The 27,542-nt window shown below is 41.7% G+C and overlaps 1 protein-coding gene across 3 annotated transcripts in view; it reads left to right on the top strand.

The window, feature by feature from the left end:
• Positions 1-27,542, top strand: part of NPAS2 (neuronal PAS domain protein 2) — a 104,457-nt gene that overhangs the window by 28,064 nt on the left and 48,851 nt on the right. For 2 of the 3 annotated variants that reach the window (XM_058829998.1, XM_058829999.1), the window contains one exon: positions 22,949-23,002. In XM_058829998.1, the coding sequence (XP_058685981.1) occupies positions 22,949-23,002 (54 nt within the window). Of the gene's footprint in view, positions 1-2,709; positions 2,769-4,132; positions 4,230-22,948; positions 23,003-27,542 lie in introns of all 3 variants that reach the window. The other variant, XM_058829997.1, reaches the window with a different exon arrangement.

Here is a 27,542-nt window from a genome sequence, read left to right as displayed (position 1 = left end):
TACATACAGATCAAGTGTCTCTGATGTTGTTTTTTCCCATGAAAATATGCCATTTTCCAGACAGAGAATGCTGTATCACCTGTTTGGCAGTCTTCTCATTAATTTATATTTCATTAATAATATTTTACACTCACTTTTGTTTAAATGTGCAAGGCCTAGATATGTGAGGATCTAGAAACAATTACTGAAATCTTCAATAAAAAAATTAACCTCTACTTTCTATTCCTTCCTCCTCTTCCCTCCACCCTCCACCCCACTACTCCCCCAATGCAAATTAGGAAATACAAGCCTGGAAAACTTGGAAAAAGCTTGAATTGAATGTATTTGAGAAATATCTTTTGTCAGAATAAGCAGGAAAATGCAGTGTTTATGTACTATCACCCTTTAAAGTACATACAATACATACAATCAAATATTTCCAATTAAGCAACTATGAAGTCACTGTACTATGTTAGCTATGTTATGCACATGGATGTTTCTTTTCCAAACATTTCTTCTAGGAATATGGGATTGTGCTGTGTGGCTTTGTGCATTATAGCCTTAAATCTGCTTACTTGCCATCTCTGAGTCTTGTGGAACCTTCTTGTTAATGGCTCAGTGATAGTGGCACCCTCCCATCTTCCTTGTTATTTAGTTAGACATTTTACTGCTTTACAGATATGTCAGCTAGGAAGAAATGTCAGTAAGTACATTGTGTGCACTACATCCTTGTCTTTAGTATTGGGCATTTTTGGTGGCATTCACAAGCCAGGATTTTTTTTTTCCTTTTTCTTAGATCTACATCTGGCTATAGTCTATATGTGCTAACAAAATTTGACATAATAGAGTTTTTATTCTTAAAGAAGTAAATAAAAATTAGTTCTAAAGTGAAACTGCTGATAATTCAGTTTTCCCCTAAAGGGGAAAAAAAAAGGCAAAATCTGTTACATTTTATATTTATAGTCACTTCCATAATATTTAAATCTCTGGGTAGACTACAGTTTTAGCGGAATTCAGTGAGATATCCTTGACTCAGGATGCAGGTGTAAAGTAAGTGTGAAATAAGGGAGAAAAGTTTGTGAACATGGTGTTGGTTCTGTCTTTCACTTGTTTACTCTTCCTTGTGCTGAGAACCAAAAAAAATGAGAGTAGGAAAGGTCAGAGAGGAGATGAAGAAAGTGAGTCTCAGGGTTTCTTTAGCTTTCTCTGCTGTTCCAGGAAAAGCTTTTGCAATTCAAAGAGCACACATTCAAACAAAGAGGCAGACCACCAGTTGCACAGGCTCATTTCTCAGCCCTGGAATGTGCTGTCACAGATGTGTGTCGTGTGCTGTGATGTAAGTGTCCTCATTTTAGGAAATGAGTAAATGCCAAAGGGAAAGTTCCTGTATTGGAGCAAAGACCAACCTGCTTGTGCGCATGAGAAGAGCTGGATGGTGCCAGTGAGACTGGACATGCTGGTGTGGGAGTGCTTGTTTGTACTGGGCAGTGGTGGCAGCCGTGGTGGATGCAGAAGAGGCAAATAAAACACTTCTGGAAACATCTTGGTGTTGAAACTTTTGTCCAGTTGCTCAAGACAACATATTTTGAAAAACAACAAAGCAAAACCAAAAAAATTATTTGCATTTGTGTGACTTGAGTTAGCTTAATGCAATACTGTGTTCTCCTAGGTGTGTATCACTGCTATCCTATGAAAACAAAATGGTTCTGTGTTTGAGCTTTATGTTGTGTTCCCTCTTTTCTGACTTATCTGTTGAGGTTCATCCTCCCTTACCTTCTGAAGTGTGATGAATGCATGTCACCATTGCATAGCAGGCTAAAAGAAATTTAGTGGTAAAGGGAAAATAATTGTTTCTGTGGCACTTTTGTCCTGCAGGAACTAAATTAAAAAGTATAAAATCTGGGGGATGTGAAAGGAAGTGGTAGAATGTTAAAGCACTTACTTTCCTATTCCTTCCTGAGCTTTTTTCTCTTTCTGTCAAGTCCGAGTATCTCTCAGGTTTGCTGCTTTCTGAGAAGAGTCATGTCTGCAACTGTAGCTAAGGAGCATCAAACTCAGCTTAATCAGAATATTTTAGAATAAGTCAAATGTTGGTTGGTCTCTGGTGCACAGCAGTTTTCATTTACACTAGAAGCTGACATCCAGAAGTAACCCAGGCCATGCTGCTTCTGCCCTGGCTTCGTTCTCTTGCCATGCCTTTGGTGGCTGGCATGAGAGCCACAGGCTGCTCTGAAATTCAAGGGCTTCTTTGCTCGCCCTGCTGTGCCTCAGCCTTGTGCTGGCAAGTAGGTGCAACATCTGCACCCATGAACCACAATCCTCAGAAAGCAGGGCAGGCAAAGAGGGCCCACTCCTTCCTTCTCTCTTGTCTTACCATTTTCTTTAAAACTGCACATTTCTCCACGATGGGACAAAATACCTCATCGTTTCTCAGCTCTCTTGAGGTTGCATGTTCTATTGATGACATTTGCCATGCACATGACAGGAGAGAGGATACAGGCAAGGGATGCAGTGCTTGGATTAGCTATTGCGGCCACCAAAGTGCTAAAGTTGCTTGTACATGCTGAAGTAATGACAATGCTGAGGGTAGTGGAGAAGAGTCCCCCAGGAACAGAACATGAACATTAATTATAGGGGGGAAAATATATTATTAACATCAGACTGCACACTACAGGAGATCCCAGTGTGACTATTAAAGGAAATTAATTACCACCTCTTTTTACCTTTCAGATCAACTCTGCTTCATAATGAGAATAATTCCTTCATTGTTATCACTAGTATTATCAACTGTAAGAGATATTCCATTCACAGCTCATATTCCATTCACAGCTATTGTGCATCTCTGTGTTTTGAAAATAAATACTTCCAGTGGAGGTATTGCATCTCCTGTAAGGGGAAGTTCCCCAGATTCAGCTCAGGCTGTGTAAAATGGGGCAATGTGCTAAAATACTCATTCCTCTGCACTGATACTTGTGAAATAGCATTCTCTGTTTAAATTATTTTCCACATAACCCACTACCCTAAAATAGAGCAGTTAAGGAGATATTCTTTTTTAGACTACTCCAGCTTCACAACACTCGTTTCCAGATCCCAGTGTATTTTCCAAATACATCTTGTGTGAACTCACATGAGAAATTTTTTCTGGCAAAGTCAGAATTGAGGTCAAAACTGGACTAAAAGAAAGCTCATTACAACTTTAACATCTGTAATCCACCCTGAGGAGAGAAATGAATGCAGTGAGCAGGACATGGATGCATTGTTTCCATTGTACTCTTGATTAACTTATAATTCACAAGTGAGGGACTGTGAAGGAGACTACTGACTGATGGAAGGTCACCAATTCCAAGAGGAAATAAATGACATATAGGCATCCCATTCATCACTTTATTTGTGTAACAGCATTTGGGACTCTGTCTCTGCAGAATAAAGCCCATTTAAAATCTTTTAATATTTTTGCAAAGGCAAGGCTAGGGAGCTTGTGTAATCTTGGTGACAAAAGAACCGTATGTAAAATCCACATCATCCCAGGGCAGACAGTGACTTTTTCCTTGAAGAGGGTGCTAATTCCCCAAATTCCTCATGATTGTCCTTGGATAGAGGCCAGTAATTTTCATGATTTTTTGCATGCTGTGTGAAGATCTGCTGTTACCCTATTTTTTCTAGTGTAATAATAATCCTAAGATTTGCTGTAAGGTTCACCTTTGCATTACAAGGAGTACCCAGTCCTCAGAAAATCCTTTTATTACAGTTGTGTCTCTAAGTAGTGTCAGGTTCCCAAATTCTGGTATAGTATGAAGATATGGCATCCGTTGATCCCTTTCGTTGTAGAAAAGAAGACAGCCAAGTATCTGCAAACATTCATCAAGCTCCTGAAGCAGTATCTCCCTTTACCACATTGAAATGGAAGCAGTGAAACAGGAGCTAGTCTAAGCTTGGAAGCACGAGGAAGAAGTCAGGATACTCCACTTGTGAAGGCTGTAGGGAGTCTGAGTCAAGTAAAACAAAAAAACAGAAAGTGGGTGGTAATACAGACATCAGGGCCAGATGAAGAAAAGCCCTTTGCATATATATCCCTATTTTTGCTTCTGTTAAGTAATACCGTGGCAATAGAGCAGCTAGACATGAATGAAATAACACTTTATTTTCTCTACAGTTTACTGCAGAAATAATAAATGCTGTGCTGCACAGACTCAAATTGATGTATGTGATCTTCTATGTTTTCGGTGGCTAATAGGATTGCATTGGAGCAGGTCAGTGCACATTCACACTTTCAATTGCTTTGGACAAAAGCAAACTAAGTGTACCATGAAAAATGTCATCACGTAACATGGCATCGAAAAGATGATGTATGTCTTTACTGTGATATTTTTATTATGCCTCAGAGAAAATCCACTTTAATGCACAGCTGCAAAAAACCCCACAGGTTTTAGGGCAAAAAAGACACACACTAACCAGAATGGACTAGCATTTTCAGTCTAATGAATGGGCAGAACTGCAAAAATGCATGAGATGGGCCATAAGCTGCATCTTTCTGATTTTTTTGCGTGGGGGTTAGTGCTAAATTTGAATTAATGAAGTCTTAATGATGCATTTTGTTAAAATGCCCATTTGGGAGGACTGAAATGCTAGATAAAGAAACAAGGGAATGCTGTAGCATGTCTGCAGAATCTTAAGGTGTGGAGGAATCAAGGCACAGTATTAAATTCTTTAACAGCAGAGGTCTTCTTTGTTCAGCCTACTATGCAACAAATATGCCAGTCAGTATGACCAAAATGAAATCTTCAGCCAGATTCCATCTCTGTTGTCTGTAAAGCATGCAGCATGACTGGAGCTGTGCAGCACAGGCAAATCCTCACCCAAACCACAATTCCAATTAGCAGGATACCTCTTCATAAAAGAAGCAGCTGCTGTGCTTGGTCATTCTAGCTCCATTTCAGTGACTCTGTGTGTAATGCTAGATCACAATTCCAGGTCAGCTTTAGCTCCACACATTTCAAAGTTCTTACTGTTGTTTCTCACCGATGTGAGTAAGAACAGAGGCTGGCCTCATTTCTCTGTCCCAGCTGGATTGCTGGAGGATGCCAGTAGGCAAACAGTGTTTCCCCCATACTGCACCTGGATGGGGATGGCTGCAGGAAGAGGGCTGCATGCACCACAGAGAGGGGAAGAAGCCAGACTGAGCCCAAGGTAATAGGTTTGAAAGGTTAGGAATAAGGAAACAGCAGATATCTTTGAATGCGCGTTAAGAGCAGCCAGGTCAAAGACTTGGTTTGCGGTGTTCAGGTTTTGAGAGAGAGAAGAAGCAGCAGCCTGTCTTCTGACATATGGTGTAAACCTTCAGTCTTTATTTGAACACCTCTTTGGGATGACAACCTGTGATCCTTCTTTCTGATGTGTAGTGCTGTTTTTTTTTCCTTCCTGTGGTTTTCACATGACAGTGCCTGCTTTGGTGTGCAGTTTAGTTCTTCAGGAGTAGACAAGAGGAGGAAAAGTGTCTGCATCTGTGAAAGGGATAGTACAGGAGAAGGGGTCAGAGAACATCTGTTTCCCAGGGAGCTTTCTTAATGCACTTCACCACTGACCCAAAGATACATGGCAATCCATGGTAGTTAATGCAATTCCTAGCAGTACCTGGATTTTTTTTCAAAGTTTCTTACCCAGCTTTTCCCAGTCTGTTATTGCTTATCTGTACAATTGAAAATCATCCTATCAGCCAACACAAAATAGTTGAAAGCTATGAATTTAGGAGCTGTACTAGCTGTTCAGAGCTACATTATCTTTCTTTTTTCTTTTTTTTTCCCTGGGTAATGGGCAAGTTAGAACCTTCCAATGTTTCAGCAAAAGAGCAACAGAAAATATCCCTGAGGACAGGCTGCCTAAGATCTGATCCTGTATCTGAAGTCCAGTACCAATGTTTTCTCTCAAGAACAAAGTAATTCATTCAACTAAAAGAGAGTGAGATTGACTTTGAAAATTAAAATCAATGCTTTAATTCAATACACATACAATTACCAGCTGTCAAATGGCATGTCATGCACTTTTACTGGGAAAAACAACGGCACAAAAGACGAGAGAGGAGGCTTTGACAAATGTTAGGATTCTCATAATGATGTTTTTTGTATGGTTTTGAAAGCAAGACTGCAAAGTTAAGCGCTGTAGATGATAGGGCATTATGCAGAGGGTGTAAAAGGACCAATGGTGTTTTTCAGAACACGTATTACTGCTCTCCGTAATGCTCTGTTGTCACAAATACATGGTGATTAGCTATTTATCAGCATGAAAGCACATCATAAAACATTCCACATATCATTGAGTTTCTAATAATCTGTGTCACTGTGAAGATTAATACATTAAGTCAGTCCACAAAACTTCATGAAATACATTCCTTTGCCAAGATTTGCGTTGGGTTTGGCAAATGAAGGATAAAATACTGATGAAATGGAAACATCTACTTTTGATGACTAGTCTGTGAAATAACACATTTGTTTTGGTTTTTCACTCTTCAGCACTGTTTTGAGGGGATAGTACCAGGTGCCCCTGGTAGCTCTGTCAGCTTCTGAAATTGCTCACCTGTCTGCTCTGCCACTACAGTCCTCCTTAGACTGTTTTGCGCTGTGAGTTACTATACTGAACCCCTGCAGACCTTTTTTTCTGTGTGAAGGCATACTAAAGACCAGCACTGTATATCAAGGTCCATATTTTCAATTGTGGGTGTCAAAAGATCAGCACTTAAATCTGTATCTACCCATTGGACTAACTACCCTCCGAAGCATCCACATGTCCTTCAATTCCAGATTTATCACTACCTCTTGTCATGTGTGCTTTCCCAGAGCTCCACTGTGTCTAAGCATACCCTGAAAATCTTATATTTTCTAAAGGACTACTAGTGTAACTACTGTTGCTGAAAACAAACAAACAAAACTAATCAGCCTTAACATTGCAAAAGGGGATTTGCTTCAAATCACAGAAGACCTCTAAAAATCCATCCACATATTAAAATGGCTAAATATACTGCCATCACTAGCAATATGTTTGAAAATGTTGCCCTGAGCCCACTCAGTACATGATTTGGAATTAGATGAATGATAAATCCAAAGGAAATATAACTTTCTTAGGTTAGAGTGTGACTGATGACACCCATCTCCAGTTCAGGGGGGAAAGTGGAAGTTCATTTGGATTGATTTATTAATGTTTTTTCCAGAGTCAGTAAGATACTTGATAATTAATGGCACAGAAATATGAGTTCAGCTGAATTCCTTCATAAATTAAAAGTATTTAATTTAATAGTAATTTAGAGGATTTTGCGAAGTGCCAGAGTAAGATAACTGCATTTGCAGAGGAAGCAAGATCGAGAGAACTGTCTCCTGGACTGATGCAAGTAATGCATCTTTATAGCCATGTGGGTCAGAATTCAGTAACAGTATTACTATCCTTCACATCAATGTTTCCATGAAGAGAGAGAAAATATAACAGGAAAACTATTCTCTCGCGTTTCACTCCTCGCTCTTTAGCTGCCTAGAAATTTACTGTGTGCTTCACACAGTACGCAGTGAAGCACAGTTTAAGACTTCTCATTATTTCTCAGGATAATGTCAGTTTTAAAATAGCTTAGAACAAGACAGTGGACTAACTGAAGCACAGCTGCAACTGCGTTATGGTTCTTTCCCGTTAAATATTCCTGAGTGATAAAGAGAGAAGAGCAAATCTAAGGAATGAGAGCCTTTTAATGCATTTCTGTTCCAGCTTCCCATGACTACCAATAGCTTAAACCCTCTTGGATACCCAAGCAGTGGCAGTTGGATGCCTGTTTCTCGTGGCCAGCACACACATCAGGCTCTGGCTGTGGTTGCAGTACTCACATGCTTCCAGATATCCAGCGCCAACACACGAGCTGGGCCTCTGATTCAGGCACTGGATCCAGTGCAAGGGAGGGCAGTAGGATGCTGTGTGCTTGGGCAGGAGAAAGGCAGACCATGATCCCCACAATCCTTCCTCTCCAGAGGAGAGGGTCCTGGCCCAGAGTGCCATGGAAAACAGGACAGGGAGAAGCTCTTGCTGCTGGACAGAAAACCCACTGGGTTCCCAAAATGTACATCCATCAGCTTCCAGAATCTGGACCGAGACAGCTGTTCTTCAAAAACAAAACCAGGACAGTTAGACATTAATGGAACAACATTGGAAAGGGTGGGTGACGGACGTCAGTGTGTACTGCAGATGTGCTTATTGACTTTTCTGAGCAATTTACCCATGAATTTAGGTAATATGGAGCATTTCACTTAGGAAAGGTAGGTTTTACTTTTTTCCCCATGCCCTTGAGAGGGAGGTGATTTGAAACAGCAGGGTGATAATTTTCAAAGAAGAGAGCAAAAGAGTTTGGGCTGAGATTTGGATGGGGATGTCCCTCTTTTCTCATGCTTGTTTGAAAAAGCCCTACTTTGCTTTGGGGGATTTGAGCGACTCCCTTCAGCAGATTTTAGGACTGGAACATGTTCAATCATGGTCAGAGAGGATAAAGTGTACTTAATTCTCTGCTCTTTAGGTGGTTTACATTGGCACAGGCTGAAAGATTTAGAATTCTAAAGTTTACACATTCACAGAGTCTTGGTGTTCAGATTTAACATTATGTACTTTTTTCACTTGAACTGGAAAACAATAGGAACCAGCAGAAAAGTTTTCTCAGGATATTGCCTTTTGAAGTATCTAAAGAAGGGAGGCTGAGGAGGGAAAAAAACACCATGGAGAACCAAAGATTTTTCTGTTTAAAAGCAAAAGATCCCCAGACCCAAATAATCCCGAAATAGTCTGGCAGTAGGATAAAGTGTAAGTTTTTCAAAGTGAAGTGTTGTGCCATCAAATTTTATACTACCTTTGGTACAGTTTATAGTGATTGATATATATCTTTCCATAAAGTTGCTACAGTTTCAATAATCACCCTTGAGACCGGTTTAAACCTACCCAACAAGGAGGAGCAATAGCATTTTTGCAAATAAACTTCCCAATGCATCCAGTGACAACAACATTTTTCCTAGGGTCCTCAAAACTGCCTTTGGGATCTCTCTTTTTGTGTGGATTTTAGAAACAGCACATGGGAATTTCCCTTTTCTCCTCATCTCAACTCACAGCCCTGCAATTTACCTCTCCCAGCTGCTCACGAGACTGTGAGCCAGAGGACCCAACCTGACCCCAATCTCAGCTCCCTGCCAACTGCTTCTCTTTCCTTCCTCTTTCTCCCTCTCTCTGCCCTCCCCCAAACTGAGCTGCCCTACACAAGCATTTTTTGGTGACACTGGCTAAATACGTAAACCAGCAGACCTACAGTGAGCTGCATTGGTGCTGAAATACATCTCTACAGCCAGATGAGATAATGTTTCAAGAGCTGCAGTCACAGTACTGGCTACAGAATAGATGGGATGTAAAGTATCTTATTTTCTGCAGGATATTTAATCCAATTTTATTAGGTTACCTGCAAAATTCGTAGTGCATTGAGGGTTCAAGTCCTATTTTTTCATATATGGTGCTCCAGTAATGGCTATGACACTCTACATAAATGAAATGTGATACAGCATGAGTTGAGATCTATAATTATGTCAGGTTTTACCCCCTCCTAGTTTTTCCCCTGGTAATTATAAAAGATAGGAAACAGTGTGCAACAACTGATGCCCTCTGGGACATGGACACATTTCACACGCCTATATGAATATTTGACACAGATGGCAAATAAAATAGCAAGTCAACTTGAGATTCTGACAGCAAATTGTCTTGCAAGTGTAAAGGGGAAATGCACATTATGAGTGGAAGGCAGCACCCATCAGAGCCAAAAGATGCTTTCTTCCCAGTATCATTTGGCACAGAACAGAGATTATTTTGCAGTTCTAAGTCATGCAGTACATCAGTGCGAGGTGAATCAGCACATCAGTATTTCATTGTGGTTTTCCAACTGTCTCTGTTCCTTTTCAAAGTTAATATCTGGCAGAGGCATAATTTGATCTTTTGCTGTGGGGCTTTTAATGACTTCTCTGTTTCTGAATTGCCACAGTTGAGTGAATAAGCTAAAATGTAACTGCACTTTACACTCCGTGGACTGTATCCTTCATTTAGCCTGTATTCAAGAGGACATTAGCCTGAGACTTCCTAAAATCTCTGCTTCATTTTGGTCAACAGGGAGAGTTCACAGTATGTACAATATGAAGTAGGAAAATGATGGTGTATGAATAAAAATATAAACAAAAGCAGTTATAGTTCTCTCTTGTTCCCACATTTCATCAGTTTAAAGCTGTTTTTATGCTAATCAGTGCTGGATCACTGGAATGCACTGTGGATAAAATACAGAGTTTTTCAAGTTACTTCCTCGTGTAGGATCTTTAAGAAGATATCTGAATTCTGGAGCCAGTTGATTCTAAATAATCAGATTCTGAACTGACTATATATTGGTATTAATTATTTCAGGCTCTGCACATAAATTGAGCACACAGCTTAAGCTGTAAACTTGTGTTCTTCAGAATCCCCTTTTTCAAGTCACAGCTATCTAAAGGGATGGTTGGGATGGGGTTTATTCCCAGAGGACCAAGAGAGAGCAGTTCTAGCTGCCTTGCAAGCTCCCCATGCAGCACTGCCACACACATCATGTAACACAGCAGTGTTGCTCCACAAAAATAGAACATCTATCAATTACGGTTGAAGAGGCAAAAACCTCCCTCTAAAATTCAAGACAAAATCCCCTGAGAATGTTGAAGCCAATAGCAGAAAAAGGGACACGAGGTGCAGAAGAACTGACAAATTAGAGAATTTCCCATGTGGGAAGGCAATACTGGCCCTTAAAGCTGGCCTTCCACTGGAGAACGATTATGCAGAGATTTTTGTTGTTTCTGTACTGGCTTTGGGGTTGTTTCTCTACATCTTATTTTTTATCATGCTGACCCATAAGAGTTACCATTAACTAAAAATAAAAACCAGGAAATGCTATATGCTTGGTACCATAAAGGTTTGAATTTTCATCTCATAGCATTTTGTTTTTCAAATCACTGTATTCCCAGTAGCACAGCAAAAATCATTTGCTTTAATGCAATTGCTAATAATGATGATATCAACACAAACCTCTGTTTGTTCATATGTTGAGCTCATTGAATAAAGAAGCTTATCATTTATCTGTGTAGAAGCTTTTAATTAGTTTTCTGAATTTACTCCAGAGATTAATGGGCAGATGATATTCAATATATGCTTTATTGTTTTAATTTCTTTTTTGAGATGTCTGAATTGGTATGCTCTTCCCTCTTTGATCCTTTACTTATTTTCTCTCTGTTAGATAATTATAAAATATGTGTCTGCAAACAGACTCATAAAAAAACTCCATTAGGCCATTGCACCTGGGTGGTGGCAGGTGGGTCATAACAGGACACAGCAGCAAATTCCACTCTTATCAGGGATTTTTAAACTTTACTCAGAAAATACTGTGTCACTGAAAAGTGTCACTTGCTGGCCCTTTTCAGGATTTCCAGTAAGCAGGGGAGGTACCTTTCCCTTCTCATACATCGCACTAATAGTTTGTGTATTCAGGCATTTCATTTTTAATTGAAATTTCTTTTGACCTTTTCCCCCAGCTGCCACCTTTTCTCCTGGTCATCAGTCACTGTTGGCTGCTGCAGCCTGGCTCCTGCCATCTCTTGGTATCCCGCTTACCCACAGGACCGGTCCAGTATGGGAAAGTTGTCCTGTGCAAGTTCCTGCTGTCTCCCCGACAGGTCTCATCTCACGCAGTGGGTCACATCCTCTGCCTGCGTGGGAGGGGTGCGTGCTCTTGGTGAAGCCCACATGAGGACCCAGAGCAGATGAAGCTCAACCCTTGGGCTGTCAAGGAAAAGAGCTTTAAGTCTGTCCTTCTACTGGAGCAGTGGTGTCACTGACTCCTGATGGCAGCCAATATCCACAGCCTGCTGCCATCCTGGCTTAGGGACTGTGCCCTCTTGTTGCCAAGAAGGGAAATTGAGCCCAAGCTGCTGAATCCATCTTTGCTTTTCTTAATTTCTTATGTCTTGGGAGAAGGTGCACCTTCAAAATTCAGATAAAAGGGAATGGAAACCCTCAGTAAACAGCACGTCATTTTTATTAAAAATAGTGCCCTATGTAAATATAAAGTTCAACATTATGGTTTTGTTGGCCCAGTAGGAGAGGGATTAAAAATGCTCGTTAATGGGATTTAAAAGCAGGAGTTCAGTTATATTAGCTACAAAAATATAATTATCATAATTAAGATTGCAAAGCACTAACGAAGCTCTTTAATAATTATCCTTTTTCCTTAGAGATTCATTTTGTAAAACCTGATTTGAATTTTACATTGGGCTGGAGAAACTTTATCTTTGTAGAAATGGGAACCACTGGTAGCATGAAGGGTCTGAGAAAAGCAGTTCTTTGCACATAGGTGGAGTGTGGCTCAGTCTAAGACAGGAGAGACTCAAGGGCATAAATGTTCAAGATGGCACAAAATACAGGTGCAGCCTTGGTGTGATGCTGTAGCTGACCTCTTGGCAGGTTTATGGACTCAGACAGAAAAATAGGAGACTGCAGCTAGAGGATATTCCTCCCCAAAGTGTCATGCAATCCAGCAGGTTGTGTGTCTCTAGCCTTGCTTTCTTTAGGCTTAGGGATGCCCAGGCAAACCCTGAATCCTCCTGTCTTGCTCTGAAATGACCTTAAAACTCTGTAGGTTACATTACCTGCAAGGGAGACAGCAAGCAGTATAGAGCAATAATCTGTATGGTCACAGGCTTGCAGGGACCCTTCTGAAAAGGAGACAGCAGGTTCTCAAAATTAAATGACAACGAATTGTCCATTTAAAAATATCTCCCCAAAACAGCTTTTCATGATTCATCTCCCCAGATGATTAAATATTTAGTTCTTCTGACAGGGATATGATAGTTACTATAGAGCAGAAAATTTAGTGCAGTGTGTGAGTTATAAGCAGATGTGTTACCAAGCTGTTAACACAAAAGTGATGGGATTATTGGTGTTTATATCTGTATTTATTTCTGTAATATTGTATAGGGATTTTTTTTCCTGTCACCAGCAGATCGAGGCCATGTCTTCGCCTCTTACATGGCACAGGGAAGTTGTCTTGCAGTGTCTCTGCAGGGACAGTCACTTTGTCCCCTCATGCCTCCCACCTCCAGCCCCATCAGAGGCAGAGCAGCTGAGCACCCATGGGTGTCACCATGCTGCAGTACCCATGATAATGGGGAGGGCCAAGGAGAGCACTCACTGCCTGGTGCAAGTCCTTGGAGCTTGGCCCTCCAATTCTTGCTGGTTTGAAGAAGCAAGCAAATCCCACATGGGCAGGGAAAGGACAAGGACATGGAGAGAGGACAGCCCTTCACCGTAGGTCCTGTTCAATGAAGAGGGAGATGCCACATCACGGTAGATGCCTAAAACTCAAAGGAAATTTAGCTTCATGTTTAGTTTCTGCTTTCCTGATAAAATCTCCACAGGAACATGTAGTCTGTTATTTCAGCACCTTATGTATGGAGCGAATGATCACAGCTGGTGTAAATCACAATTAATTGAATAACACTGACAAAAATTCAGAATTTCTTTCTAGAACAAAGTTTTCTGTTAGCAAAATTGCTTCTAGACCCAGAGCCTTTTAAAACAAAAGTAATTTGATTATTTGAGAGCCATCCATAAACACTTAACAATCAAAGAAGTGGGGGGAGCTAGACCAAACTGTATCAGCTCCTGGACATCTTGCAGTACATTCTAGTGCCACCATAGCTTGCTTAATTGTATGGAAAGGGTTAAAATGATCTTGTCACCACTGTTGCTGCCAGAAGAAGAGAATGACTTGATAACAGTCCCATTGAAAAAGACTAATTTTCTGCTTGAGCTGGTGTTTCCCAGGTAGTTTTTGTCAAACAAAAAATCCTTGCATTTTTGACAAATCTTTATAATATACTTGGATATTTTGCCTGTATCAGCTGAGCATTTGACCATCAGAAGATCATAGGTCAAATGTTATATTATTCTACTTTTTAAAATATTTGCAGAAGAACATAAACAGATTCTTACAGCTGAGAGTGCTTTATAACTGATATCCTTTTCAAGGGAAGGTTTCAGAGCTAACAACTGCAAAATAATCTGTGCAGTTCTACCTCCACATTTTGACCTGGATTTTGCAAAGATACACATACATGAGGGCCTTCTTATAGCAGTGTAGAGTTAAGCACATTTTAAAGTCTTTGTACATTCGGGACTTCTGATACTATGAGGATTAAAGTTTTATAAATACCTAAAACAGATTAAGAACATGAGAAGTAGAGAGAGAAGAAAAACAGGTTTTGCAGTCAAGGGGCATTCTCCTGAGAGGCCTTTTTTCCCCTTTTTTTTTTTTTTTCTTAATTCTGTCATAAAGTGATTTTTTTTTAAATTAACATCTAAAGTGGCATGACAAATACCTGACATACAGACACGCAATATCAAGATGTGTATCTGTTTATAAAGCAGGAGCAGTGTCAAATGTAGGGGAGACAGTACACAAGCTATTTCTAGTACAGAGACCAAAAGCACAATAAAATATGTTTCAAGATCATATATAACATAGGAACTAATTCAAGGGGACTGATTTGCATAGGATATGTAGCCAGCTCAGTAGATCCAGCATGACTGGGCAATTCAGGTTGAAACCTCAGGAGGTTTCCAGTCCAACCTTGTGCTCAAAGCAGGGCCAGCTCTGAGGGCAGACCAGGCTGCTCAGGGTTTTGCCCAGTTGGGTCTTGAAAGCCTGCAGGGATGGGGATGGCACAGCCTCTCCAGGCAGTCTGCTCCGTTGCCTGGCTGTCCTCATGGAGAAGAGTTCCTTCTCTCTTCTTTAAACATATGCCTGTTACTTCTCACTCTCCCATCCTGCACCACCATGAGGAGTCCAGCACTGGTTCTTCATTGACCCCTTGTAGGCAATGAGAGAACTCTTAGATGTCCCCAAAGCCATCTCTTCTCCACACTAAGCCAGTCTGGCTATCCCAGCCCCTTCTCATAATTCAAGGGCTCCAGGCCCCACCACTGGAGACACTACTGACCTTCCTCCTGTTAATCTAGCTTTCCTGTCCTAGGAAAACACAGTCTCATTACCCTAAATGTGGTATAACAGGTGCTGAGGGAAGGGACATAAACCCTTCCCTTGATCAGGCTGTGTTCCTGTCCATGCAGCCCAGGGTCCATCCTTGTCACCAAGGCACACCACTGGTTCATGTACAGCACGCTGTCTGCTGCCTTCCAGAACTCCCAGAGCCTTTCCTGCAGAGCTGCTCTCTGATCAGTCCATCCCCAGCCTGTATCAGAGTTCAAGGCTCTTCATTTCCAGGTGCAGGACTTGACAGTTGTCATAGGGTTTCTGGTCTGTCCTTTCCTTCAGCCTCTCAGTCTCCCCTGACAACATGCCCTGCCTTTGAGCATGAAGACAGCATAAATGATATCCACTGTTCTCTCCCCATCCACAGATCCCGTCATTTCATCATTACAGGCAGTTAGGTTATTCTTGGTAAATCCACACTGGCTGTTTTTGATCACCTTCTTCTCTGTGTACCCAGCCCTGTGCTCCAACAGGACTCGCTCCACGATTTGCCAGGGACTGAAGTGAGGATAACTGGCCTCTTGCTCCCTGGATCACCCTTTTGCCCTTTCTTGAAGACCAACATTTGCCTGTTTCCAAACATCAGGGACCTCCCCCGCCTCCACAACCTCTCAAAATGAGAGATCAGCCTAGCAAAGGATACTGGCAAGTCTCTCAGCACCCAATAAGCCAAGTAGTCAGTCCCTATCAACTTGTATGTTCAACTTCCCCCAAGCTTCCTCAAGTTTCCTGAGCTGATCCTCAACTTTTGATGGTGCTTCTGTTCCTTCCTGCCCCTTCCTCCAACACAGGGGCTGGGAGACCTTGCTGGTGCAGACTACCTCAAAGCAGGCAACAGCCTTGCTGTTTTGCTGTCACCAATTTCACCCCCTCACACCCCTCCAGTACTGCAGCAGTCCTGCACTTTCATTGTTCAACCTTTTACTACTGATGTAGCAGCAGAAGCTCTTCTTGCTTGTCACACCCTGCAGGTGTCACTTGAGGTGAGCTTTGGCTTTCCTGCCACCATCTCTGCATACCCAGTGAAGTCAGTACAGAAAGACAATACCTCTGCCGGGTGATTTACCGTCCCTTGCCACTCTGGCTTATGTGTAAGCTTTGATGAATATTTGGCTGTACACAAACTAGTAATAACTAAGCATTTAGCTGCCCTGTGCCTCAGTTTCCTCGTTGAAATGCACCCACTAACTCCAGTGCATCAGCCAGGCTTTGCCAAATCCGTCATCCTACAAATGTCAGGTGTCACCATGCGGGGACGTGGGGTCTGAGCCACCTCGTGCTCCCCATGACAAGCCCAGGTGCTGCATCTCCTGGCTCATACCGAAGGCGAGAGGGCTGCCAGCAGACCACTGCAGTCACATCCTCCTCCGTTCATCACACGCAGCGATGTTACCGAACTGACCTACTTTCCCCATCCGCCCACGGAAGGCTAATCCTGTTTAGCATTGCTGGAAGGGGACGGGCACGCGGAGAAGTGCTCTGAGTTATACAGATGGCAGTCTTTGCTGATTAATGTTAGTTTAATTTGTTTGCCTTTCTGTTTCCAGCCGTGCGAGGGGAGAGCAGAGCAGCGGCTGAACGTGGGGATTCGCAGCCTGCTCACTAAAGTCTGAATGGCTGTAGTCATTCAGTAGTAATAACAGCAGTGAGGAAGGTAACGAGCATGTATGTACTGATCTTCATCAGAGATCCAAACACTGCACAAAACTTTGTGCATTGCTCACAAGCAGAGATAAAAGATGCCTCTCACCCTGGCCACGCTCCAGCACGGCATTGCTGACGTCAGCCATCTCACTCCTGACTTAAACCCATGTGAATCACACCACATCTACAGAGGGATTGCAGGCTGTACACCCCAAAATTCAGCGGGCACCAGAGTGGAGGGGGAAAGCTATTTAATACATTGCAGTAAGTGCAAGATTTCCAACATGTGGAAAATAATACCCCTTCCCACTAAATGGAAATACTGTAAAGAATAAAACCAGAATATGCTCTGAGCCTTTATTTCTATTCTTCAAAATCTCTTAATACTCAGCTCTATTACCTATAAACATCTTCCTTTCATCTCCAATTCAGAAGAGGGGAGCATTAATTTCTGTCAAATTTCATCATTTTTACTGACCACATGTGGATTGTTTTTTATGTCTGCTTGCTTTAAGCCTGTTACCATCTGAAGATTCATTGTACACATATGTATGAAACATGAAACAGCCCCTGAGGTTCATGAAGTCCAGCATTTTCTAAAAAAGTTTCCTTCTTTTCTTTTTTTGAAGCTTCGAAACATCATCTCTAGTGTAAACAAAATGTAGTACCCTACTGAATGCAGGAAGACCTCACTATACACTGTCAGGCAAAAACTCTAAAGCTGGACACTTAATGATGCCTCTGGATTTTTCCTTTACTCCTAAAACCAGTAATTCCCATAACAGTCTCAGCATTACATGACCCATGGTGACTCCAGACTGCCATTCTCCCACTGAAAAGACACATATCTTTCTCAAATAACCATGTATATAATTAGGAAAGTGAATTTTTACTATCTTAAGTTTTCTAAGGCTAGTCTGTTTACATTTTGATAAATCAATTTTTATTGCTATGTTTTGGAATGTGTCATATTTAATTACGGACTTCCAGCATGTTCTTGTAACAGTTCATAGGTTTTTATCTGAAAAAAAAAGAGAATAGAGTGGTACAGTTCAGTTTGATGTGTCTGTGAATCTGTTGATTTGTTTTGATTTGTGTTTGTACAAATCCTTCTGCCTTGTGTTCACACTGTACCCTTCCTGGTGGGATATCTGAGTGCTTCATCCATGTTACAGAAACTTGGAACAAGGTGCTTAAAATGGTCAGATGGTCACTTCTTGCTTGTCACTCTATGACCTTTCCTGCTGCTTCCAGTTCGCTAATCTTTCTTTTTGCCTTCCAGCAGGACTTGGAAGGGAAATACTTCGCTTGTTAGCATGATTCATTTCAGAGCTCTGCTTAGCTGAGGGGAAGCAGGTGGAGTTCCTAGCCACAGTGGTGCTCCCCAGGGTGGGCAAGTCCCATCTAACCCACACTTTGGAACACCCATGGGACAATGCCACTGACCAACCACAGTGCCCATCAGACCTAGTTCATCATCCCTGGGCAGTGATGCCAGCACAGCGACTGAGCTATGCTGTCCCCTGTGCTAGTGGGTGCCTAGAAACTGTGCCCCTGGATCATGCCTAGAGCCTTTACTCTCTTCTGGTGCCTTCTTCCTACATATTGGATCCTACTCACTAAGCACAGGCTGGATCTGGCCTTTGAATCCTGAACCCCACCAAACATAACTGTGTGCCTCCTGTATAACGCTGACCTCTTCGCTAACAGCCTTTTCCTCCCCTTCAAAGAGGGGATGAGGGAGTAACTCCCTGTTGAGGCAGAACAGGAGCAATGCTGAGCAGAGGTGGGCCCTGGTGGCTGAGCAATGTGGAAGGCATGGGAGCATGTCTGCCCTACACCCTGTTGCTCTGTTCTTCCTCCTTCACAAAGACAGCAGCTGTTGGGAGGGGTCTGCCCAGAGGTCAGAGGATAGTTCAAGGAGTTTCATCCCAGAATCCGGGTTTTCCATACAACCCTTGGCCATGCCCTGTCTTTGAGAGGATTGTTCTCCAAGTGCAATATCATCATCTTTAATTAGGATTGGTTGTATTGTACCAGCATCCCAAGTGGTCTGAGGGTGAGGTCTGAGGTGTGAGGCTTGGGTATGTCTGCAGTAGGAGCACCTCTCTCCCCAGGGCTGACCATACCCGTACAGGACAAGTGGTAAAATACCCAGGCAGACCTGGGAGGAGATGGAGGCAGACACCCCCACCTCGGCAGAGAGGGAAGAGGAGGAAAAGCCCAGTCTTTTCCTTGAGGTGCTAAACATAGGGGCCAGGGAAGAACAAACACTGTGACTTCTCACTAAGGTCCCCCAGGCACGTCTCAGGACCTCTGAAAGAAATTTACATCTCTCATTTAATTCAGCTGAGTTAAATGAATATGATTAAAAATTCTTGATAAATATCAGGCTGATTTGTAAGAACTATTAGTTGGCCTTGTGGCAACTTAGTGGGAAATCAACTGCTGATTACCTAAATTTGAGTGTCTACAGCATATCCTTATGAGCAGTAGGGCAGGAAGGAGTGAAACCAACCTCACCACTCCAGAAAAGTAGTAGCTTAGCTCAATAAAATACATGTTTCTAGCACAGGATAAGGTGATCAGTGCCAGATGATTTTTTATAGTGCAAGCTCTGTGTCCACTGGGAATAGACTGTATCAAAATAAACATGTGCAACCTTTCTTCTGGAGAGTCCCTGGAGCGAGCTGGCACTCTGCCTGAATCACTTCTTTCCCAAGCAACTATCATTGTATGAATGAATGTGGGGGGATGTTTGTGCTGTAATTCTCCATCTTAGAACTAAGGCAGGGGTACATGATTAACAGTTTTAGCCAGTCTTTTGTTTCCAAAATGCCATTCTTCCCTGCTTGTGTATAAGCATCTTCCTGTGTGTTTGTCTGAATACCACCCTGATGGGAGTACATGAGCTTTCTCCTTCTTGTTCCAGGTAGTTCCTATCCTTTTGAGTGATAGTCTTCACTCTTTTATGATAATGATGATACTAACGAAGCTCTGAATGCGACTGTGACTCTGCCAGCAAGAGTTACATCATGTGGTGTTCTTACCTATAGGTTTCCAAATTGCCTTTGTTATCGTGAAAGGATTCTTCACATTTTGAGAAATACTTGTGCCACTTGCTTTTTTATGTCACTTCTTTGCAGGGAAACTGTGGCACAGAGCCTTGGTATTTACTGCCTGCCTCCATCATTGGAATGAGTCAGAATTTTCTCCTAAACCAAGAGACAGTAGGTTTCCAGTTTGCAGTTTGGGACCTTCACAGCTGAGGGACTGGGAGGATAACATAAAGCAAGCAGGTAGCACTAAGCACATACCTAAGCTCCATGCCATGGGTTTCTCTGTCAGGGTGTAAGGAGAGGGCTCTGGTGGGGCTCTGGAGAGGGATGGCAATACCAGCTCTCAGCAGTTGTATGCTCTATGTATCTATTTTATTGAGAACAGTTCTAATTTCATATGGTACATATGTACTAGCAAACACTGTTAGCAATGCTTATGATCCTCTAGAGATTTTGCCATGTGAGCAAACAGAAGCAAAATGACAATTAGATATTGTCTCACGCTAGCAACAGCGCAGCAGGTCCAGAATTTCATGTCAGTCAGTGAGAAACCTTGTTTACTGGAAGCTGGCCATGAATTGCTTTACAGATCTAGCCAAATCCTTGGCAGAACAGACCAGTCAGATCTGTTGCTCTCTCTCAAGAGTAGGGGCTTCCTGGCAGTGTAATTTCTTGATGGTTTACAGGGTACAGCTGTAGGAAGCCCCTTTCCATTAGGTGCGTTGTGCTTCTCCTAAAGAGCCAGGGCTGAGCAGCACCCATGCTGACTGTCTCACCCAGCTCCATCCTTCCTCACAGCCACTCAGCACATTTGTCCACATATTCCTGCTTCCAGTTGGGAATCTTACAACCAGATGTTACAAGCCTCGCAGAAGCTTCATCTGTGAGGAAGACCTTTAGGGATTCAGGGAGAGAAACTTCTGCTGCTGATGCTACCCCAGTTTGATTGTCATACCCTAGATTCAACAAGTGTGCATGCAACAGAACATTTTGTGCTGTGCTGTGCTGTGCTGTGCTGTGCTGTGCTGTGCTGTGCTGTGCTGTGCTGTGCTGTGCTGTGCTGTGCTGTGCTGTGCTGTGCAGGCAGTGAGACACTGGAACAGGTTGCCCAGGGAGGTTGTGGATGTCCCAGCCCTGGTCTAGTTCAAGGTGTCCTCCCACCATTGGGAGGAGATGGTCTTTATTGTCCCTTCCTACCCCACTAACATCCTGTGATCCTATGATCTTAAGCAAAGGTTTAGCAAAGAAACACTGCAAAATCCTAAATCCTGCCATTTTAACAATGCCTTCTGTATTCTTGAATATCATAGGTTACAATAAGTGGGCAAATAACAACAAAACACACTGAATATTATCACGACATTTTAGCCTGAATTATTTGAAAACACAGTGATTGTGATAACAGTTTCAGTATGGGACTAAGTAAATAAACACCTAAAATATATGTAAAACACTGGATAATAAAATTTTGCTGGGCTTATACATTTTCCTATCTAAAATATGAATTATGATATGGTTGACTTGCAAGTCAAAAGTCATGGTTGACTGTAGCTGTTTTGCAAGTCAAAACAAATTTTAGAAAAATCTAAAAACTACATGGTATTATTTGTTATTTTGTTCTGTATAATGGAATTCAATTTAAATTCACCAGTTATGACTAAAAAAAGTAGTCCCTTGGCCTTCATATTTCCTGTTTATCCTTCACCAAAGTGCAGAGTGCCATTACGTAGTGGCTTTACCCTCCAGTCAGTGACCAGTGGCTCTAATTCCTCATAACTGATTTGATAAAAAGCTATGGAGTAGTTTAGTATTCTTAGCTATCTGTTGAGTAATGACCGGGTAGAATATTGCTGTAAGAGAACTAGTAACAGAAGCACTGGTTTTACTATGGTTTTTTTCATAAAATATTCTTTAAGCAGACTAATTTATGTGTGACTCATATGTGGAAAATAACATGGGCTTAAATAAAGCCTAGCAATTAACTTCCTTCCTTCTCTCTTCCAATTTTATTCATGTCTTACATGTTGAGAGCTCATTAAATGAGAAGCATTGATTGCTGAAAAAGAGTTCTGTCATTGCCTATCGTTACACCACTGCTTTGAAAATGAGACTTTGACAATATCCAATGACATTGTGCTGCTGTTTCAGAAAACATTTGTGTGGGAGGCAGTAGCACATGGATTTTGCACCACGCTGAAGGGGTGCCAGATGCCATGAGAGGTGCAGTAGCATGGGGCTTCCTTCTTGGGGTGTGGTGGTTACAGATCAGGAGTCACTTTCTCATAAGGTCAAAGAGCCAAGGAGGGTGGGCAGTGAGCTAGTGACAAGTGTTTGTGAGGCCCTTCAGCTGGGCTGCTTTTGTGTTTTTCCCTTTGCCTTACCTACACAAATTTACTTAATTTACCCAATTTGCCCTTTTCTCCTTTCAGCTCACACTGCTGGAGCAATTGAACTACAAAGCTGAGGTCACAACATTTTGGTGAAGATTAGCAAAAGGAGTGATGGGGATGGGACAGTCCCCATGCTTGGTGCCAGCATGGCTGGGCAGGTGGTCTGACGGGGCTGCAAGAGGGTTTTTTAGTATGGCTTAGGCAGTGGGATTTATAAGGACACTTCGAATTTGAGGTGTAATTCAGTAGAGTTACTACCATCTCTTTTGGGTTGGGGTCAAGATCCACAGAGGAGGATGAAGAGCTTCCCAGTAGGAAGAGCAGCCTGAGAAGTCAAAGGCATCAGTGATGCCAGCTCTTGCACTGAAGATGGTTTTGATGGGGACGTGGGGGCAATGAGAATGCTTTTCAGCTTGAGCAGATCCCATGCTCATCCACCCTACAAGTTTGCAGAGTAACCTCCACACAAAAAAATCCCCAAGAAGTGGCTGTTTTTGTACTGTGCTGATGCACCACGTATAGCCTGGGAGCCTTGATCCCTGGCTAGAGATCCTAAGGCTAGCATAATGCTCAGGAATAGCATTACCCACAATAGGTATTTCCTAAAATCGAGGACTGTGGCATAGAGCACTGCTGACACATTTATCTGACCTGGATATCGTCACTATGTTGTTAAATTGAAATAGAGTGACTGTGAGATTAACCTGCAAATAGAGCTAACAGTATGACAGTTCATAATGATTCTTGCATTCCTTCAACAGAAAAAACTGCTTAGACAATCTAATGGATGAAGATGAGAAAGACAGGGCAAAGAGGTGAGTATCTTTTCTTTTATAACTCTCTGTGATGAGCTTGATACTGTTTGTTGCTGCAGAAGCTGTTTTATCCATAATCAATTAATCAAAGAGCAAGAGAGTAAAATACAGTCAAACACAACTTGAAAAACTGCCATCTCACAGACTCCTACTCCTGTCTGCACTGTAAGAAGAAAATAACCTAGCAATGTTTCCTGTGGAAAATGTTAAAAAAGCCAAGGCATTGATCGTTTTCTTCACATTACTGCAGAACATCAGAACTGAAGCACCAACAACATACTTCTGCCATTATAATACATCATCTGAGCTTCCAGAGTGTACAGAAATGTTGTAGTTTCTTTTTCCTTTGAGTACATTTTGCAAAAGAAAAAGAATAGGAAAAGTGGGGTTTTTCGCTATTAGAATGGTCATTTATTCATTTATTCATCAGTGCCTATCACAGCAATGAAAACACCCAGAAGTTACCTTGGGAGCAGAGAAAGACCACGAAATGTCAGCCTTAAACTGACAGAAACCTACATTCACGGACAGTCTGTACTCCATTGAGTCCCGGTTGGTGGGAATTCATTGTGAACCCTTTGTTGGGAGAGAAAAGGTGTGTTTCAAGGCAGAGGATCTGTGGCAGTGAAACTCTTAATAACTGTCAGAGCTGACCGGCATCTGCAGAAAAGCAGTTTGGAAGCATTCGAGGTTATCAATGCCTCAGCCTGCAGTTTAATTACTTTAGAGATTGCCAGAGGTTGCCCACATTTTTCCCCTTGGTTCCCTCTAATGAGAGTATTTCCAGTCCAGGCACAAGCAGTTGATCCAGTTTCATCTCTTTTGATTCCTTCTCCCCTTCTTTCCCTCCCCGCAGCTTTGTCTCACCAATATAGGTCAGTACGGGCTGCAGCCAGGCTCAGCTGTTCCCCCCTGCTTCCTTTTAGAGGGTGCAGAAAGGAGCCCACCTTGCAGCACTGCTTCACCTGCTAAAGGCCTGATCATCTTCAAGATATTCATGCGCTAATTGTTTAGTAAAAAAAAATTCATTAAATGAATGCATATATGAAAAAAATAGGATAACGTGTATCCTCGCTATCGGCAATTGTCATCACCATCTGGTATGGTTTTCATGCTGTTTGTTCCCAGAAGGAATTTTTGTCGTACCCTGGGGCAGGCCTCTATCAGGGTGCATAAAAAAGTTATAACTTTAAAAAATAAAAAAAGGAAAGTACTTCTTCAAATTGTAATTTAAGTTCATTTTGCTTTTTAAAGTTGAAATTGAGTTTGAAATCATGAGATGCTTCATGAAGATCTGAAGTTAATACATTATACTGAAGTTGTTTAGATTCATTTAAAAGCTACAGGTTTTCTTCCAGAGAGATTCAGACTCAGGAAAAGCTATTTGATGAATATTTTGCTGCTGTGTCTTATTAACTGAGGACTCTCATCTGTCCTGTACCACAAGGGAAACTCTTTCTTTTCTTCTATTTGGTATAAGGACTGGGTCCCTCAGGGCTGAGAAACAACAGAGGGGATTAAAAAGCCCAGGAAATTGTTCTCTCCTTTTATTTTCTCTATTAAAAGTAGGTGAGACTGAAAATTTCTGGACTTAGGTTTTTGGGATGGACTCAGGCCAGGAGCTGAGTTTCTCAGGTTAGGCCTGTGTAGAGATACACATACACATCGTGTATTTCTGCTGCAATTCATTAGACATGTACAGGTTGTATTACACAGACGTGAAAAAAGGATCCATCCTCTACTGAGAAGAGGCACTTGCACTCCCACCCCTGTGCCAGGTGTTCAGCATTTGGCCAAGATACATAACTCTTCTTTCAGGGAGAACACTGGTTAAATTGAGCCATGTTCTGCCTGACTCCCTAAGGCACAAATTCGCTCCAAAGATCTGAGGACTAAAATGTGGATATGATGGCACCACAGTTGGGATCACTGAAGATCTATGTGAGGTTTTCTAATCTTCTGGGATCAGATGCCATAGTTTCATTTTTAGTTCTTTGGTGCTAGATGAGGTTTATTTTGGTTATGGAGATTTGTTAATTCTAAACAAAAGGTGTGCTTTGTGCGTTTTTTTCTCTATTTGCTCTTCTTTCCGTTTGTTTTAATAGTATACAATTTGAAAATACTTTTTTTACAATTCAGTTGAATTCCAAATTCCAACCAAAACCAGCTTGAAGTGAACCATGAGAAGGTGCTTAATCATGAAGACTACTACCTGTCATTTTCCACTGAAATAAAAAGTAAATTTAAGAATCTGAAGGAAGGTACAGTTACTTGCATTGATGAATATATAACACACTCCACTGGGCAGCCAGAAGAAATCTGAAATTTAGTGTACAGTCACATTTCATTGTAAATTAGCAAAATGTAGCATCCACAAGTCAGTCAATATCTGTTTAGGACAACAAGCAGCATATATGTAAGCGAATAAAAATGGCTGTTAAATGGTTGATTTTGACCATTCTGAATCCAGGCTGTTCTGTATTGCCTTTAGCTATATTCACTGAAAGTCCTGATTTTATTCATGCTGTGTCTCCTCCTTCCCCTTGAATATGCTGAAATCTTTGTGGAGTAGCAAGGAGGGAGGAGAACTGGGACAAGTTGTATGGAATTAAGACAGAGGTTGTTTGAGCTTACTGTAGTTGTATGCCCTAGCAGTGAAGTAAGCAAGGCTAGGAAATAATCTTCAAAGAGAAGTGATGAAAATTATCTTACTTCATGTATTTATAACTGTATTAAACAAAGTATTTTCAACTGTTCAGGGACAGTTTTTATCATTTTTTCTAATCTTTTCTCATTTTTTTTCCTTTTCAAAACTTTACTGTGATCATCGATTCATATCTTGGTAGAGTTATTTCCACTAGAGGAGTTTTTATATTTCCTTTGTGAACAAAATGTCAAGTGTTAAAAATAGATACTTTATTTTCTGTCAAGGCTTTTTTCTTATTTTTTGTTTTTAAAGCAACACACTCCCTATTAGCAGTTGGTGGTTTATTTTATTTTCAGGGAAATCTGGACTCTTTAAGCTTAAAATTAATTTAGGATTGAATTATGAGGAAATAAAGTGTTGATATTCTTAACGTTGCCCTGAACTGTAGAGAAATAGGATAAGGCTGGAGCTTTTCACATCGTGTTCTGACAGCCTTTTGCAGTGTAATAAGAGCAAGCTGAAATCAGTCAGGCAGTGTCCACCCAATCTCTTGTGTTCAAAGCTGTAAAATAATCAAGCATTGGCTTCCATCCAGTGTATCTCCAAGTGTGTTCAGGGTTGAGAGCAAGACAAACAAAAATTACCCCTCTGTCAGTAGTAACATCCAGAAGCCTCTGTAGTGATTTCTCTGCTGAAAATGTTTATTACCATCCTGGTCCTTGCAGGGGATGTAGATGCTGGGCTAAATTCTGCTCTGATTTTCAGCAGTGTGTGTCCAGAGCTGCTCTGAGGCACAGCAGAGTTAGCTGGGACTGAGAAACTCAGAGTGAGAACTGGCCTCTTGGCTTTTCTTTCCCATTTACATATAACCAGATTTTTAGAGCTTTGCGTAATTGACAAGGCAAATCTCATCTGCTTGAGGACCTTTCAGAAGAACAAACCAACCTGCTGGGCTATACTTATTTCTATTTCCACATGGATACAGAAATCCAGGTGATAACCTCCAAGTCAAACAGTTGTATTCATGAGAACAAGTCAAGAAAAGTATAGATTGACATAGAGTTAAAAAAAAACAAAATGTGCATGCTGAAAAGATTATCAACAGCCTTAATGACAGTATTACAATGGTGCCAAAATATCCCAAATGAAATCAGATACTTTCTTCTTTTGAGCTCTTGAAACACAGCAGCAGAAGCAGGCTCTCTCTGAGGAATCTGCAAGCTAAACAGCCAAGACTGATGAAGAAAGCTGTAGAGTCTTTGTTTTAAACCTTGAGACTTGGGCTCTGACACTGATTTTCCCATTGGCACATGGAGATTAAGGGCAAGCACTGCTGGCACTTCCAAGACCCCAAGTCTGGCAATGCATCCCAGGTACAGACCCCATCTATGGTGATGTCCTCTCTCCTGCTTGTCCTTGTGACCTTGGAAAGGAGACTGAAGAAACTGGCATATAAACCAGATGGGAGCTATAGCAACTTCTACTCAGGTCTCTGATCTTAATGACTGGAAGACAACATCCTGATTCTTCTCTGCCAGCCTGGAGGTAGGCAGAGCACATGTAACCAAAGTGGGAAGATCCTTCTAGATCAACCCAGCTCCAGTGCAACAGCTACAGGATTGGGGTCCCTCTCTTCTCTTACATCTGCACAGATGGGTATGATCCAGTCTCCACTCTTCTTCTTTATGAACAGTTTTACTGTTGTCACAGTATTTCTGTTTCTTCTCACTCTGAGTGCCTCCCCAGAGACTGTATGAATTTTTGAGATCCTGCATATATCTGGGAGATGGACAGAGCTCCTTCAACTACAAGCTCAGTGCTGTCCTGATAAGCTCAGGCAGAGTGTCCAGAGGCAGCACAGAGGAGTGAGCAGAGCCTCCATCTCCCTGCTGG

Source organism: Poecile atricapillus, chromosome 1 (genome assembly GCF_030490865.1).
Source record: "Poecile atricapillus isolate bPoeAtr1 chromosome 1, bPoeAtr1.hap1, whole genome shotgun sequence".
Classification (NCBI taxonomy): Eukaryota; Metazoa; Chordata; class Aves; order Passeriformes; family Paridae; genus Poecile; species Poecile atricapillus.
Note: the sequence above shows the minus strand (reverse complement) of the source record. Positions and strands in the feature narration are given on the sequence as shown.